This window comes from Erinaceus europaeus, chromosome 10, assembly GCF_950295315.1.
Source record: "Erinaceus europaeus chromosome 10, mEriEur2.1, whole genome shotgun sequence".
Classification (NCBI taxonomy): domain Eukaryota; kingdom Metazoa; phylum Chordata; class Mammalia; order Eulipotyphla; family Erinaceidae; genus Erinaceus; species Erinaceus europaeus.
Genome location: NC_080171.1, coordinates 16,819,836 through 16,836,871, shown reverse-complemented (window position 1 = coordinate 16,836,871; position 17,036 = coordinate 16,819,836). Strand labels below are relative to the sequence as shown.

At 44.4% G+C, this 17,036-nt stretch overlaps 1 protein-coding gene across 3 annotated transcripts in view; it reads right to left on the bottom strand.

Annotated features, from left to right (window-relative positions):
- GNE (glucosamine (UDP-N-acetyl)-2-epimerase/N-acetylmannosamine kinase) overlaps positions 1 to 14,328 on the bottom strand; it is a 62,488-nt gene extending 48,160 nt beyond the window's left edge. For 2 of the 3 annotated variants that reach the window (XR_009551961.1, XM_060199184.1), the window contains exon 1: positions 14,200 to 14,325. Coding sequence is in view for 2 of the 3 variants with exons in the window: in XM_060199184.1 (XP_060055167.1) it covers positions 14,200 to 14,250 (51 nt within the window). In the remaining variant the exon portion in view is untranslated. Of the gene's footprint in view, positions 1 to 14,199 lie in introns of all 3 variants that reach the window. The other variant, XM_060199188.1, reaches the window with a different exon arrangement.
- Positions 14,329 to 17,036: the final 2,708 nt, after the last annotated feature.

Below are 17,036 nucleotides of genomic sequence, written 5' to 3'. Positions count from 1 at the left end.
ACACTTTATTTTTATCCACATGGTACTCATAAGAGCCTGAAGAAAGGGGGCCAGGTGGTGGTGCACCCAGTTAAGCACACGTATCAATAAGCACAAAGATCCAGGTTCAAGTCCCCACTCCCCACCTGCTTTCATGAGCAGTGAAGCAGGCCTGCAGGTGTCTGTCTTTCCCTTTCTACCTCCCCCTCCACCTCAACTTCTCTGTCTTGTCCAGTTAAAAGAAAAGAAAAAGAAAAAAAAGAGGGGAAATGGTCACCAGGTGCCATAGATTCATATTGCCAACACCGAGCCCCAGCGATAACCCTGGTGGCAAATAGAAGAATAGGAGGGAGTCGGGCGGTGGCCAGCGGGTTAAGCGCACTTGGCACAAAGTGCAAGGACCGGCCGTAAGGATCCCGGTTAGAGCGGGGGAGTCACTTCACAAGCGGTGAAGCAGGTCTGCAGGTGTCTGTCTTTCTCTCCCCCTCTGTCTTCCCCTCCTCTCTCCATTTCTCTCTGTCCTGTCCAACAACAACGACATCAATAACCACAACAATGTTAAACAACAAGGGCAACAAAAGGGAAAATAAATAAATATTTTTAAAAATTAAAAAAAAAAAGAGAGAAGGAGTAACCACCTTGAGATAGAGATTCTCTTACTTTCCCACCCCTTTTACAGAAAAGGAAGCAAGCACAGAAGGGAAAGTTGTCTACGGTTACACAGTTATTAAGCCGTAGATAAGACCCCACATGCTCAGCCAGCACCTTATGCCTCTGTTTACATTACACAGTCCTTGCAAATCACAGCTAAAGTCTGCTTCTAGGTTAAGCTTTGGCATCATTTCAGGGAGGTTGTTCCCCTACTTAAGAACTCACAAAACCCTTTTATTACCCAGTTTTATTATCTCTCTGAATTTCTCACACACCCAGTTTAAGAGGATATTGAAGACATTTTCTTTTTAAAAAAAATTTATTTATTCATTTTTGTTGTCCTTCTTGTTTTACTGTTGTAGTTATTATTGTTGTTATTGACATCATCGTTGTTGGATAGTGCAGAGAGAAATGGAGGGGGGGTGGAGACAGAGAGAGAAAGAGAAAGACAGACACCTGCAGACCTGCTTCACCACCTGTGAAGCGGCTCCCCTGCAGGTGGGGAGCTGGGGACTCAAACCGGGATCCTTAACACTGGTCCTTGCACTTTGCACCACCTGCGCTTTACCCGCTGCGCTACCACCCGACTCCCTGCAGATGTTTTCTTTAAAAGTAAGATATGTATTATCATATTATCCTGATGTAGTACTTTAGGAAAGACTTCAAATAAGCAACTAAGGGGAGTCGGGCAGTAGCACAGTGAGTCAAGCACACGTGGCGCAAAGCGCAAGAACCCAAGTAAGGATCCCAGTTCAAGCCCCCGGCTCCCTACCTGCAGGGGAGTCACTTCACAGGTGGTGAAGCAGGTCTGCAGGTGTCTGTCTTTCTCTCCCCCTCTCTGTCTTCCCCTCTTCTCTCCATTTCTCTCTGTCCTATCCAACAACAATGATACCAATGACAATAATAATAACCACAACAATGATTAAAAAAAAAAAGGGCAAAGAGGGAGTCCAGCGGTAGTGCAGCAGGTTAAGCACACATGGCACAAAGTGCAAGGACCGGCGTAAGGATCCCGGTTGGTGCCCCTGGCTCCACACCTGCAGGGGAGTCGCTTCATAGGCGGTGAAGCAGGTCTGCAGGTGTCTATCTTTCTCTCCCCCTCTCTGTCTTCCCCTCCTCTCTCTATTTCTCTCTGTCCTATCTAACAATGATGACATCAATAACTACAACAATAAAAAAACAACAAGGGCAACAAATGGGAAAATAAATAAATAAAATTATAAAAAGTGGGCAAAAAAAGGGGAGGGGGAATAGCCTCCAGGAGCAGTGGATTTGTGGTGCAGGTATTGAGCCCTGCAATAACCCTGGAGGCAACAGAAAGAAAAAAAATAAAGAGACTCTCATGCTTGAAGCTCCAAAGTCCCAGGTTCAGTGCCCCCATCACCATAAGCCAGAACTAAGCAGTGCTCTGGTAAAAAATAAAAACAAAGATTTATTTATGAGAGGAAGGGGAGGAAAGCAGAGAAAGAGAAAGAGGATACATGCATGCCAGGGCATCACTCTGGCATGTGCAATGCTAGGGATCAAACGTGGGGCCTCATGCTTGAGAGTCCAATGCTTCATCCACTGTGCTGCTTCCCAGGCCACTCACCAAGACTAAGCCCAACTGTGAATCACCTGGACTGTGGAATAGAGAGAGAACGGGCCAGTTTCAAGTGAACTCTAACATGGAGCACACTTAGGACTGGGAGATAGCTCACTTGGTGGAACATGCATGTTACCATGTATGAGGTCCTGAGTTCCAGTCCCGGCATAGATGACACCAGAAATGATTAAATGACTTAAAATTGAACTTCAGGGGCTGGGTGGTCCCCACCTGCAGGAGGAAAGCTTCACGAGAGGTGAAGTAGGTCTGCAGGTGTCTCTGCCTCTTCCTCTACCTCCCCCTTTCTTCTCAACTTCCCTCTATCTTTATCCAATAATAAATAAAAATAAAATGAAATAAAAAACAATGCTACATTTAAAAAATCCCAGTAAAAAGGGCAATATTTCACAAAAAAAAAGCACAGAAGTACATAGTTGTACTTATTTATACTTTTTTTTCCCTTTAATCTTCCGAGATCGGGTGTGTTCTGGGTGGTATAGTCGTAGACGTTTTTTTTCTTTTATCATTCTGTTGAGGGGTTAATGGTTCATAGGACAGTTGTGGACACATGGGTACAAAGTATTGTTCAGCTCTGATTTGTGGTGGTTCGAGGGATTGAACCTGGGACCTCAGAGACTCAGCCATGAAAGTCATTTTGAATAACCATTATGCTATTTCTCTGTACTTCCCTTCTATAACTGAAAGCTAGCACAGAGATGGCTTTTATCACCACAGGTACTCTAAAAAACTGGTAGTTGGTAAAAATGGTTAGTAATTAGAGATATTAATAATGATTAATGAATCACCTAGAGGCCTTTCTATTCAATTATGAATATATTAATACTGTACTTCCATTAAGTTGTCCCAAATGCTACTACCTGATTAATCTCCTTAAAAGATTACTCTCCTTTAACAATTTGTTTGGCTTTGTATGTTAACTCTCTTTTCAGCCACCAGGTTCCAGATGCCATCAGGATGCCGGCCAGGCTTCCCTGGGCTGAAGACCCCACCAATGCGTCCTGGAGCTCTGCTTCCCCAGAGACCCACCCTACTAGGGAAAGAGAGAGGCAGACTGGAAGTAGGGACCGACCAGTCCACGCCCAGGTTCAGCAGGGAAGCAATTACAGAAGCCAGATCTTCCACCTTCTACCACCCACAATGACCCTGGGTCCATACTCCCAGAGGGATAGAGAATGGGAAAGCTATTGGGGAGGAGATGGGATATGGAGATTGGGTGGTGGGAATTGTGTGGAGTTGTACCCCCCCCCCATCCTATGATTTTGTTAATGTCTCCTTTCTTAAGTAAAAAAAAAAAAAAAAAAGATTGCTCTCTGGGAGTCAGGTGGTAGCACAGCGGGTCCCAAGCACAGGTGGTACCAAGCACAAGCACCGGCGTGAAGATCTCGGTTTGAGCCCCTGGCTCCCCACCTGCAGGGGAGTCACTTCACAAGCGGTGATGCAAATCTGCAGGTGTCTTTCTCTGCCTCTCTCTGTCTTTCCCTCCTCTCTTCAGTTCTCTGTCCTACCCAACAACGACTACAACAAAATAATAAGGGCAACAAAAGGGAATAAATAAACATAAAAACATAAATAAATAAATTTTAAAAAATAAAATAAAAACAGTGATGACCTCATCTCTGCTTGTTCTTACAAACATTGTTTCCCAACCCAGATCCTTCTGCCTTAAACAGACCTTTCTCTGCCCCTCCTTCAAAAAAGAAAATCATTTCTTCTTCTACTTACACTCTACTCTGACGTCATGTTTTACTTCTGTTGTGAAAGCTTCTCTGAACACCCTACCCAGCAGAATCTCAGACCTTCTTACTCCTCACTAGACTGAGGGGATTTATAGTTATTTGTTTATCTATTTTATTTGTTTGTTTTCCTTATTTTTTTTTCCAGAGCACAGCTCAGCTCTGGTTTATGGTGGTGCAGGGGATTGAACCAGAGACTTTGGAGCCTCAGGCATGAAAGTCTCTTTTTCACAGCCATTATGCTATCTCCCCTGCCCAGGAGATTTTTTTTTTAAATCATGGAAATAACATGATTAGATTTGTATAGTTAGAATTGTATGACATGGGTTAGGAAGAAGGAAAGGACCAAAGAAGGGAGACCAGCTAGAAATAATATGTCAGGACTTGAATTAGGTAGTAATAGTGAGAATTAAGAGAGGAAAGATGGAGTAAAGTGAATATAGAGACATTTAATCTAATCTAATGCTTATGAGGTTGTATTTCTTGAGTCACAATTTAAGAATTATTATGGAGACAATTATATGAAACAGAGCTCATTTCAAGGAAGTTATGACCTGGTGAGAGGAATCAAACACACAAAGTAAGGTAACTAATGTGGTTAATTTTCTCAAGTTCCTTAATAAAACATCAGGTCCGTTACTTTATAGCCATAAACATATAAGCACCTCCCAGACCACTCTAAATTTACATAATATTCTAAATGCTTTGTTGTCATTTCACCAATACTCATGGCTTCTTTACCAGGAGTCTATTTCACCTCAAGGATCCACTGTCTCTTCTTGTCCATGAGAAAAAGTCCTCATGGCACCCGCTTAAGCACACATAATACTTAGTTTAAGGACCCGAGCAAGGATCTGAGTTCAAGTCCCTGCGTCCCCACCTGCAGGGGGGACGCTTCACAAGCCGGTCTGCAGGTGTCTATCTTTCTCTCTCCTTCTGTCTCTCCCTCCTCTCTCAACTTCTCTCTGTCCTGGCAAATAAAATGGGGAAAAAATGCCTTCCAGGAGCAGTGAGTTATCTCTAGGGCTTGGTGCCAGCACTACAAATCCACTGCTCCTGGTGATATTTTTTTCCATTTTTACTGGATAGGGCAGAGAGAAATTGAGAGGAGAAGCGGGTGGGAGAAAGATAGACACCTGCAGGACTGCTTCATTGCCTGTGAAGCGATCACCCTGCAGGTGGAGAGCTGGGGGCTCAAACCAGGGTTGCAAATATTCTTAATGGCTCTAGAATGAAGAGTCTGTCCAGAAGGTTTTCAGTTGACCTTTCCTGATCCATTAGCGAAATGGTTATATGTGGCAGCTATAGCTTCAAGAGTCTTATGAAATGTAGTCCTCAAATAATAAGGCTCAAAGTCTAAGTTATGCCTCCACCCATGTGCTGCAGAATGATGTATGTCAGCAGGCATGAAAACAACATTTATCTCCTTAACCTTCACCATGGCATGACCAGGTGCAGCAAGATTTTGAAAGGAGTTTTCTTTTTTTTTCAGCAATATATCACAAAGGTGGGCTTACACTACTCAGTAAATCATGTCTTTAATAGATACGTTGTCACCCAGACACTTTTGTTTCCTTTATAGAGCACAGACAAACTATTTCGCATCATTCTCAAGGACCCTAGGGTTGTTAGAAAAGTAAATGAAGAGGCTAGGTGGCAGCACACATGGTTGAGCGCACATATTACAATGCACAAGGACCTGGGTTCAAGTCCCCAGTCCCCACCTGCAGGGGTAAAGCTTCACAAGTGGTGAAGCAGTCAGTCCTGCAGGTGTCTCACTCTCTCTCCTTTCCTCTCAATTTCTGGCTGTCTCTCTCCAATAAATAAATAAAGAGAAGAAAAATTAAAATACTAAAAAGAGAAAAGTGAATGAGGCCAGGCTTCAGCTTCAAGCCATTGGCTGCATTTTCCCCTAACCAGAAAGTCAGCTTGTCTTTTGTTTGCTTGTTGCTGAGCCAGAGTCTCAGACAAGCACTGTTTTCCTTACTGGTGTTCTTTTAAAAAAAAATTTATTTTCCCTTTTGTTGCCCTTGTTTCTTACTGTTATTATTGATGTCATTGTTATTAGGTAGGACAGAGAGAAATGGAGAGAGAAGGGGAAGACATGGAGGGGGAGAGAAGGATAGACACCTGCAAACCTGCTTCACCACCTGTAAAGCACCTCTCCTGCAGGTGGGGAGTCAGGGGCTCGAACCGGGATCCTTACTCTGGTCCTTGTGCCTCGTGCATTTAACCCTCTGTGCCACCACCCGACTCCCCTTACTGGTGTTCTTAGCTAGTTCGAGACAGTGTGCTGTAAACTGTTGCCACTTCACTTCGCACTTCATGACCATGCAGACAGTACCTTATGATCCAGCAATACCACTCCTAGGCATCTATCCAAAGGACGCTGAAACACTAATTCAAAGAGACATATGCACCCCTGTGTTCATAGCTACATTATTTCAAAGAGTGGAATGAGCCTAAATGCTCACTAACAGATGACTTCCTAGAGACATTATATGATATACACTCCATGGAATACTATTCTGCAATCAAAAAAGATGATATGGTGTCTTTCGGGACAAAATAGGTAGAACTGGAGGTGACTGTGCTTAGCAAAATAAGAGATGAGAGACAAGTAGCAAATGGTTTCACTCGTGTGTGGAATCTCAAGAACACACATGAACTTGGAAAGAAAACAAAAAACAGAAGCAAGCAAACTGTTTCTAAGACTTGTGAGAACTGTGGTGGTTCTCTGTGAAAGAGGAGAGGGGGTGGGTGTGGTGGGGAACGATACACTGTCATCTTACAATCTAGTAACATGCTATTAATCACAAATTTTAAAAAGTTATGGGATATATATTCAATGAACACTGCAATAAAAAATATGTGGCTGTCTTATTTAAACAAAATAAATGGATGGACTTAGAGGTGGGTATGCCAGGTTAACTTTGTAAAAAGGTGAAGGCCAACTACCAGATTCTCACATGTGGAATACAGAAAACTAAAGCAAATTAACTTACAGAAAATACATACAGTAGCCAAACTGTCTCTCAAACTTTGTGAGAACTAATGTAGCTGGGGGAGGGGGGTTCTGTGCTTTGGTGGAGGGTACCTTGGTCTACATACATCTTATATTCATGTGAAATTATACCCCTGAAATCATATAATTTTGTAAAACCCTTAAATGATAAAAAAATAATAAGTACTTATGAAGCACAATAAACCAAAGCACGATAGGAGCTGAGCAGTGGTGCACCTGGTTGAGTGTAACATGCTACCATGTTCAAAGACACAGGTTCAACTCCCCCACCCCCAGTCCCTTCCTGCAGTGGAGAAATTTCATAAGCACTGAAGCAGTTCTCTCTCTGTGGGTGCCTCTCTGTCTCTTTCCCTCTTCCCCCTCCCTCACTTTCTTTCTCTCTCTTCTTCCTACCCTCCCTCCCTTCCCTTACAATTTCTCTTTTGGTTTATCAAATGAAAGAAAATTTAAAAAAAAAAAAAAAAAGGGCAGTCAGGAGTAGTAGATTCATCATGTAATTACTGAGCCTCCGCAATAATCCTGGTGGCAAGTACAAAAGTAAATAAATTAACAAACAAAGCACAATAAAACAAGGCATGGCTCTGTCTGAAACAGATAGGCAGGTTTGGAGATGAAGCTGAGTAGGTGCAAATTCAATGAACTCTGATTAAGAGATGTTGGGTTTGCAGCACCTTAATGGTGTTTTCAGGAAATGGAGAATCTGGAGGAAGACATGGGTCAAAGACACAGATCTGTGATAGTCACAAATCATCCAATAAAACTAAGATCTGCTTTGAAAGACACTCCCCCCTTAGCTCAGTCTATGTTTGTTCTTCCTGGCTGTTCTAATGTTCCTGATCCCTAGTTTGTTACACTTTTGACCAGTTCAAGAATCTCTTATTTTACATATAGCAGTTGTCTTAAGTCTTAAGTCAAGTTGACAATACTACATGCAATTTCATAAGGTGTGAAGTTCTATGGAAGCTGGGGCTGAGGTTTATTTTACTTCATGTTAAGCATTCAGTGGAACTCACCTGGCCAAAGTTCCTCTTTACCAGCTCTGTTTTTCCAGCTGCCCCAGTAGCTAGACTTTCTGCCCTCAAGCTCCTCTGTCCTTAACAACCCCCGCCCTTCCTTCCTACTTTTTTAAGTTTTTTTTATTATTATCTTAGTTTATTAGATAAAGACAGTCAGAAATCGAGAGGGAGAGAGAGAGACACCAGCAACCATGCTTTACCACTCACAAAGCTTTCCCCCTGTGCTGGGAAATTGTGCCAATGCAGTCACATCTGCCATGTTGTCCCCTCAGGCTACTGCTAGTTCCCGCGAGAGTTGGGACATTCTCGGAGTGCCTGTTGAGCCATGTTGTGCCCTCAGGACATTGTCTATATCCCCGCGATATCTGGAGTGCTCTGGTCACTCCTCCCCCCTCCCATTCTCAGGAGAGTTATCATCCTACCCTGGAGTGCTATGGTTACTCCTCCCCCTTCCCATTCTCGCGAAAGCCACTCCTATAAAAGCCCTTCTTCTTCCGCACCTCGCTCTCTCGCCAGCGCTTCACTTCGGTGTTTAGACGCAGGAAAGGTTACTGCGTGAGGCGGCCATTTTCTCTACCTCCACGTGACCCAACCTGCTTCTCTAGCACCCAACTCTGAGGTGCCAGCGCGAATAAAGATTTGTGTTTCCTCTTCGCTCCGGACCCTCTCTCTCTCTTCTCTGCGGCCCGCGCACTACAACATCTGGCTCTACAACACCCCTGTAGGTGGGGACCAGGGCTTGAACCCAGGTCCCTATTCATGGGAACAGGTGCGCTCAGCCAGGTGCGCCACCACCTGGCCCTGTCCTTAACCCCTTCACACTTTTGATCTCTGCCTCATTCTTAAACTTCTTCCTGGATTTCTGTGGCTGCTCCTAATTTCCTTCCTACTTCCAAAACTCTGGCTGCTATGCTCTCTCAGTCTCCTTCCTTAAAAGGTAATGTGTCTCAGGAGTCTATATTTAACTTTCCTTTCATCTCACTTTTTCTTCTTTGTCACCAGGGTTATTAATGCAACTCCACTCACAACCCTATTGCTCCCAGCAGACACTTTAAAAAAGAAAAAAAAAGGAGGGGTGAAAGAAGAGAGACAGAAAGAGCCACTTGTGAGGCTTCCCCAAACAGGTGCTTTCATATGATAGTCTGAGACTCGAACCCACATCCTGTCACATGGAAAGTGTGCTCTCTGCCAGGTGGGCTATCTCCCGTCTCCCCTTTCATCTCATTTCACTGTCTACTGAGTATGACCTCACTCATTTGTATGGCTTAACAAAAATATCATCTAGGGGCTGGAGGACAGCAAACCCAGTAGGGAGCACACCTTGCAATGCACGCAACCTGGGTTTGGGCCCAGGCACCAAATGAGAGTGTTGTGGCATGAGAAGAAATACCAGTGAGATGTTGTTTCTCTTTCTCTCTACTTGCATCTATCGGAAAAGACAGTAACGGAAGAGCTGGCCCAGCACTGGTAAAAGTGGACATGCGTAAGGTCTTGTTATCACCAAAAAAATCCAACCACTTAAGATTATTTCCAGGGCTAGAGAGAGAATTCACTGTGTGTACATACGAGGCTAGAGCTCTGCCACCACCTGTGAGGGGCGTCAGGTGGTGGCACACCTGGTTCAGCGCATATAGTTCCATGCACAAGGACCCAGGTTCAAGCCCCTGCTCCCCAAGTTCATGATCAGTTCATGAAGCAGGTCTGCAGGTGTCTCTCTGTCTTTCTCCCTTTCTATCTCCCCTCCTATCTCAATTTATCTTTGTCTGATCAAATAAAATAGAAGGGAAAATAGGAGGGAAAGTGGCTGCCAGGAGCAATGAATTTATAGTGCTGGCACAGAGCCCCAGCAATAACCCTGGTGGCAAAACATAAATAAGAAATAGAAAGTATCCTGGAGCAGTGAAGTTGTTCACTTACAAGGAAAGTCCTGTTTCAAAGGGGGTTGGGGGTGGAAGGGAGAGATGAAGGAAAAAGCAGGAAGGAAGGAAGGAAGGAAGGAAGGAAGGAAGGAAGGAAGGAAGGAAGGAAGGAAGGAAGGAGGAAGGAAGGAAGGAAGGAAGGAAGGAAGGAAGGAAGGAAGGAAGGAGGAAGGAAGGAAGGAAGGAAGGAGGAAGGAAGGAAGGAAGGAAGAAGGAAGGAAGGAAGGAAGGAAGGAGGAAGGAAGGAAGGAAGGAGGAAGGAGATAGTTGCTAAATTGAAGCCTCTAGTTCCGTTTTCTCCATCAACCCCAAACATCTACCTCCTTCCGACATTTTTATTTGAATGTGTTCCACGGGCACTTCAAATTAGTCTGACAAATGAAGATTTCTTCTTCCTCATGAAGCTGGATATTTTCCATTGTAATGCTCAGTGAGTAATGACAGCCTATCAGTTTTACACTTTGAAAGCTATATTAAAAAAGGAAGGAAGAAAGAAAGAAAGGAAGGAAGAAAGAGAGAAAGAAAGAAATGTTTTTGTGGTCCAGGAGGTGGCACAGTGGAAAAAGGATTGGACTCTCAAACATGAGGTCCTGAGTTCAATCCCCAGCAGCACATGTACCAGAGTGATATCTGCTTCTCTCTGTCTCTTCCTACTTTCTCATTAATAAATAAAGTCTTAAAAAAAAAAAGAGGGAAGTCGGGCGGTAGCGCAGTGGGGTAAGCGCACATGGTGCAAAGTGCAAGGACCAGTGTGGGGATCCTGGTTCTAGCCCCCGGCTCCCCACGTGCAGGGGAGTCCTTTCACAGGCGGTGAAGCAGGTCTGCAGGTGTTTATCTTTCTCTCCCCCTCTCTGTCTTCCCCTCCTCTATCCATTTCTCTCTGTCCTATCCAACAACAATGACATCAACAACAACAATAACTATAACAACAATAAAAATAAGGGCAACAAAAAGGAAATATTTTTTTAAATCTTTTTTTAAAAAAGAAAGATATATTTTAAGGATCAATCCCCAGTACCACCATAAGCCAGAACTGATCAGTGCTCTGCTTTTAAGAAGAGGTTTTTGTGGTCCGGGAGGTGGTGCGGTGGATAAAGCATTGGATTCTCAAGCATGAGGTCCCAAGTTCAATCCCCAGCAGCACATGTACCAGAGTGATGTCTGGTTCTTCTCTCCTATCTTTCTCATGAATAAATAAATAAGTTCTTTTTTTTTTTTTTGTCTCCAGCGTTATCCTTGGGGCTCAGTGCCTGCACTATGAATCCACTGCTCCTGGAGGCCATTTTTTCCCATTTTGTTGCCCTGGTTGTTATTATTATTGCTGCCATTGCTGTTGTTGGATAAGAGAGAGATAAACCCAGAGAGAAGGGGAAGACAGATACCTGCAGACCTGCTTCAGCATTTTTGAGGCGCCCCCCTGCAGGTGGGGAGCCTGGGCCTTGAACTGGAATCCTTATTCTGGTCCTTGTGCTTCGTACCACGTGCGCTTAACTCACTGCGCTACCACCCAGCCCCCAATAAATAAATTCTTTAAAAAAATGTTTTGGTGTCTGCAGCTGCACACCCGGTTATACACACATTTCACCACACTCAAGGACCCGGTTTAAACCGCCACTCCTCACCTGCAGCGGGAATGTTTCACAAGTGGTGAAGCAGGTCTGCAGGTGTCTTTCTCTCTCGCCTCTCAATTTTTCACTATCCTATTAAATAAAATGGGGTAAAAAAAAAGGCTACTTGAACTTTGGAATTCTGGGGCCTCAAGCACTAAGTTCTGTTTATTTGACCGATGTGCTATCTCCCTGGCTCCAAAAGAATATTTTTATTATTTATTTTTACCAGAGCACTGCGCAGCTCTGGTTTATGATGGTGCGGGGGACTGAACCTAGAACCTCAGAGCCTCAGGCATGAAAGCCTGTTTGCATAACCAGCATGTGATACCCCTCGCCCCAAGAGAATATTTCTGCAGCAGAGAACATGCTGTGACTGAAGACAACAAGAAATAATGAGAATTGCATACAGAGGACACTGGCCTAATGAGAAATGTCTTGTTGAAGAACAGGGAAAACATCTTCAGACTCTTACATGCGAAGTACCTTGGGAGAAGAGTAAAAGGCCCATAGAGCATTTCAGAGTTGATGTGGTCACAGAACCAGCAAACATTAAATGCAGACAAATGAAAGACGCTTTGAAAAATCTGTCAGGGAGGAGTCGGGCTGTAGCGCAGCGGGTTAAGTGCACATGGCAAGAAGCGCAAGGACCAGCTTAAGGATCCCGGTTTGAGCCCCTGGCTCTCCACCTACAGGGGTATTGCTTCACAAGCAGTGAAGCAGGTCTGCATGTGTCTTATCTTTTTCTCCCCTCTGTCTTCCCTTTCTCTCTCAATTTCTCTATGTCATATCTAACAACAATAAAAAAGAAAAAAGAAAAAAAAAGGAAAAATATGGCTTCCAGGAGTAGTGGATTGGTAGTGCAGCCACTGAGCTCCAGCAATAACCGGGTGGCAAAAAAAAAAAAAAAAACTGTTAGAAAAAACCAAATTGATCCCATGAATAATGGATAGAGTCAGGACAACTCTTAACTGTTAATATAACTAGACACAACTATTCACTGAAGACACAAAAATAATTGTTAATGTTTATTTATCCTCTTTTGTTGCCCTTGTTGTCTTATTGTTGTAGTTATTATTGTTGTTGCTGTTGTTGATGTCGTCGTTGCTGGATAGGACAGAGAGAAATGGAAAGAGGAGGGGAAGACAGAGAGGGGAGAGAAAGATAGACACCTGAAGCAACTCCCCTGCAGGTGGGGAGCCTGGGGCTCAAACTGGGATCCTTATGCCAGTCCTTGCGCTTTGCACTATCTGCACCACCTGGGCTTAACCCGCTGCCCGCCCGACTCCCAAAAAATAAAAATTTAATATGTTCCCACTAGAAACTCAAAGTCTAGGGGCTGGGTTGAGGCACACCTGGTTGAAAGCACATGTTACAGTGCACAAGGACCCAGGTTCAAGCCCCCAGTCCCCACCTGCAGGGGGAAAGCTTCATGAGTAGTGAAGCAGGACTGCAGGTGTCTCTCAGTCTCCCTCCCTTCCTGTCTTCCTCTCCCCTCTCAATTTCTGGCTGTCTCTATCCAGTAAATAAATAAAGATAAGTAAAATAAAAAAGAAACTCAAAGGGAGTCTGGCAATTAAGCGAATTAAGCACATGTGGCGCAAAGTGCAAGGACCCCCGCAAGGACCCCATTTGAGCCCCCAGCTCCCCACCTGCAGGGAAGTCGCTTCACAGGCGGTGAAGCAGGTCTACAGGTGTCTATTTTTCTCTCCCCCTCACTGTCTTCCCCTCCCCTCTCCATTTCTCTCTGTCCTATCCAACGACATCAATAGCAACTACAAGGGCAACAAAAGGGAATAAAAAATAAATACTAAAAAATTTTAAAAAAGGAAAAAAAAGAAACTCAAAGTCTGACTTTGAATTTAAATATAAGTTCACATGCTACTAAAAATAACACATTCTCACCAAAATAGCATTTTAATTAGATATTAGTTATTCTGCTAGAACTAGAACGTGCAGAAAACAATAGCAAGGAAGACATAGCTCAACGGTAGGTGTCTTATCTGCACTAAGGCGATTCCTTAGTGCTAGAGGATCTTTAAATTGAACAAATGGGTAAGGATGTATTTTTAATCACCACAGTGAAATGGAATGATGGTTTCCTAAAACATCTGGATTTCCATATGCCTAGATAAAAATTTTAGCTTAAATAATCTGCAGATAGCAGCACAGCAAGTCACGTGGCAGGTGTATGTACTAATAAACGTAGCATTTCCATTTTCTTTGGCTTTGGTATTAACTCAGAGTAAATAAGCTAGCGTCTCTCCCCAGTAGAACTAGTAGCCGCCAGCATTGCACCTTGTGGAGATGAGCGGCCTTTATAAAGCAGTAGACACAAACGGCAAATCCACTTTAGCTGATGAAAACACTGAGAATCTGAAGCAGAGAGTTCCTTTTCAGCTTTCAGTTTAGAGATGCAAAGAAACCATGAGTTTCAGCACAAGACTGAGAAACAAAGATGACTGACCTGAGTTAGCTAGGGGCAGGGGAACAGAAGAAGGGGAGGGAAGCCGTTAAAAAAATAGGTTTAAAATTAACACCCTCCTCCCCCCTCACCCCGTGTAACCTCCCCCCCTACCTTCTCCTTTTCTCTCCCCACCCCCCCTTTTTTTTTTCTGATTGAAAGTTCAGTGATAGAGCTCTACTGATTGCTGGCTACTTACGTGAGGTCCTTGAAAGCTTGACTTTTGCTGAGGATACACAGTGATCTCCATCCTGGAGCCCAAGTTCTGGAGCCCAGGCTTTGCACCTGGTGTTTGAAATAATGAGCAGAGCGGCTGTCCGTTCTGGAGGCTGAGTTGCCACGGAGCAGTCAATAATAGACATCTGGATTCCAGGCTAAATCTTCAGCCCCGCCTCTCTGAAAAGGAAGGGGGTGGGGGGAAGGTAGTTCTGAATTCTTCCTGTATTTCTGGACTGTAGTTTGATGGTGGGAGGACAGTTAGTGTCTGAGTAACTTCTGTTTTTGATACTGTGTTCTACCTGTCGATTTTCTTTTTACTAGAAAAATTATTTTCTTCTGAGTTTCTTGCAGATAGAAACAAAACCTTACAGTCAAAAATCTCAACAGTCTTTCCTCCATGGTTTCTACATATAAGTACATTCAAGACATTCACTGACATGATACCTTTAGCAAAGAATAAAGAAATTAAGCCAGAAGATGTCAAGTTCCTTAATGGTCGGGTGGTGGCACACCTGGTTCAGTACACACAATTCAGTACCCAAGGACCAAGTGTGCCACTTGCCTGTGCTTGTCTACGTGTGTCCTATTCAGTTCATTGCCTTGTGATTGATTGATTGATTGATTTTTACATAGCACCGCTTAGCTCTGGCTTAGGGTGGTGCCAGGGACTGAACCTGGGGCCTCAGAGCCTCAGGCATGAAAATCTGCCACACCAGCATGATGTTGTCTCCCTGGGCCATTGTTCTGCCCAGATTTTAAAATCCCATTCCCGAAGAGAGGAAGCCAGAATCACATGTGAAAGCAAAGAGCCTTGACTGAAGCTTGGTGCTGCACCTTACACTTAGTCCCTGGGTCTGAGGCTTTCTGCTGCATCCCTCAAGGTAGCATGGCCCCTAGCAACTGCTCCCACCCCTCTCACACCAGCCCACTGCCCGCCTCTGCTACTGTGCGGTGGTCCTTTCGGATGTGTGCATGGGACAAGGGCCCAGGGAGACTTCACGTCTCCTGCTGCACCTTTACTCTTCACACGGGCTCCTGCTCAGCCGTGTGTGCGCTGAACCAATGTGAGCAACAGGCACAGGGTGCTGCGGTGTGCCGACAGCTCCACTGCCCAGAGCCGGGCGTTGGGTGCCCAGCCACACAGCTGGCGGCAAGAGCGTGCCCGGAGTCTACTTCTCACAGCTGAGCTGCAGTAAGAGAGGTTTGGGAAAGGGAGAGAAAGAGGCTTTCTCCCCCCAAGAATTATTAGGTAACTGAGGAGAAGCAGCAGGTTGGATGTGAGGAAGTGGATGGTCATGAAGAGGGAAAACTGAACTGAAAAGTTGTTGCTGACGGTTGATATTATTACTTCTTTCTTTCTTTCTTTCTTCCTTCCTTTCTTTCTTTCTTTTGTTTTTGGCGCTTGTGCCCACACAATTCCACTATTCTCTGAAGAACTTTATTTTATTTTTTCCCTGATAGCAGGTAAAGCTCATGATGCTTCCCCTTTGTGCGCTGCTCCCACATGATGACAGGGGCCTGAACCTAGGTCTGCATGCATGGTCTCTCTTTTATTTTTTATTACACCTACAGACCTGCTTCACCACCTGTGAAGCTACTCCCCTGCAGATGGGGAGCTGGGGGCTCAAACCGGGATCCTTATGCTGCCGGTCCTTGCACTTTGCGCCATTTGTGCTTAACCCGCTGTGCTACCACCCAACTCCCCTCTCCTTATTTTTTGAAAAATATTTTATTTTGGGGAGTCCGGCTGTAGTGCAGCGGGTTAAGCGCAGGTGGTGCACAAGGACCGGCATAAGGATCCCGGTTCGAACCCCGGCTCCCCACCTGCAGGGGAGTCGCTTCACAGGTGGTGAAGCAGGTCTGCAGGTGTCTATCTTTCTATCCTCCTCTCTGTCTTCCCCTCCTCTCTCCATTTATCTCTGTCCTATCCAACAACGACAACAACAATAATAACTACAACAATAAAACAACAAGGGCAACAAAAGGGAATAAATAAGTAAAATAAATATTAAAAAAAAAGAATGTGATCTTTTAAAAAAATTTTATTTGAGAGAGAGAGAGAGAGAGAGAAACACCAGAGCACTGTTCAGCTCTGGCTTATGGTGGTGCAGGGGATTGAACCTGGGACTTGAGAGCCTTAGGCATGAGAGTCTGTTTGCATAAGCATTCTGCTATCTCTTCTGCTCCCCTCCTTATTTTTAATGAGAAAGAGAGAGAAGAGAAGGGGAGTGAGAGGAGGCACCACATCACTGCTCCATCACTTGTGAAACTTCCTGTTTGTGGTGGCTGGGAGTTCAAACCCAAGTCCTCACACATGGTCAAGTGTGCTCCTTATCGGGCAAGTTAACTCCTGGTTCGAGCCCCCAGTTCCCCACCTGTAGGGGGGTCGCTTCACAGGTGGTGAAGCAGGTCCGCAGGTGTCTTTTTCTCCTCCCCTCTGTCTTCCCCCCCTCCATTTCTCTCTGCCCTTTCCAACAATGACAACAACAATAATAATAATTACAACAACGTTAGGCAACAAGGGCAATAAAAGGGGAAAAAAATAGCCTCCGGGAGCAGAGGATTCATGGTGTAGGCACCGTGCTCCAGCAATAACCTGGAGGCAAAATACAGAAAGATAAAATAAAATAAAACCTTTATCATGTTTGAGAAATGAAAGAAAGAAATTGAGTTGTTTAAAAGTTATTCTATGGTGGTCAGTTTACTCTGATTGCAGCGCTGCCTAATCTTAGACTGTGGCTTGCTTCATTAACTGTGAATATATAATGATTAACTAGGCATTTCTGTCCTGGGGAGAAGTCCCGATCATGAATAATA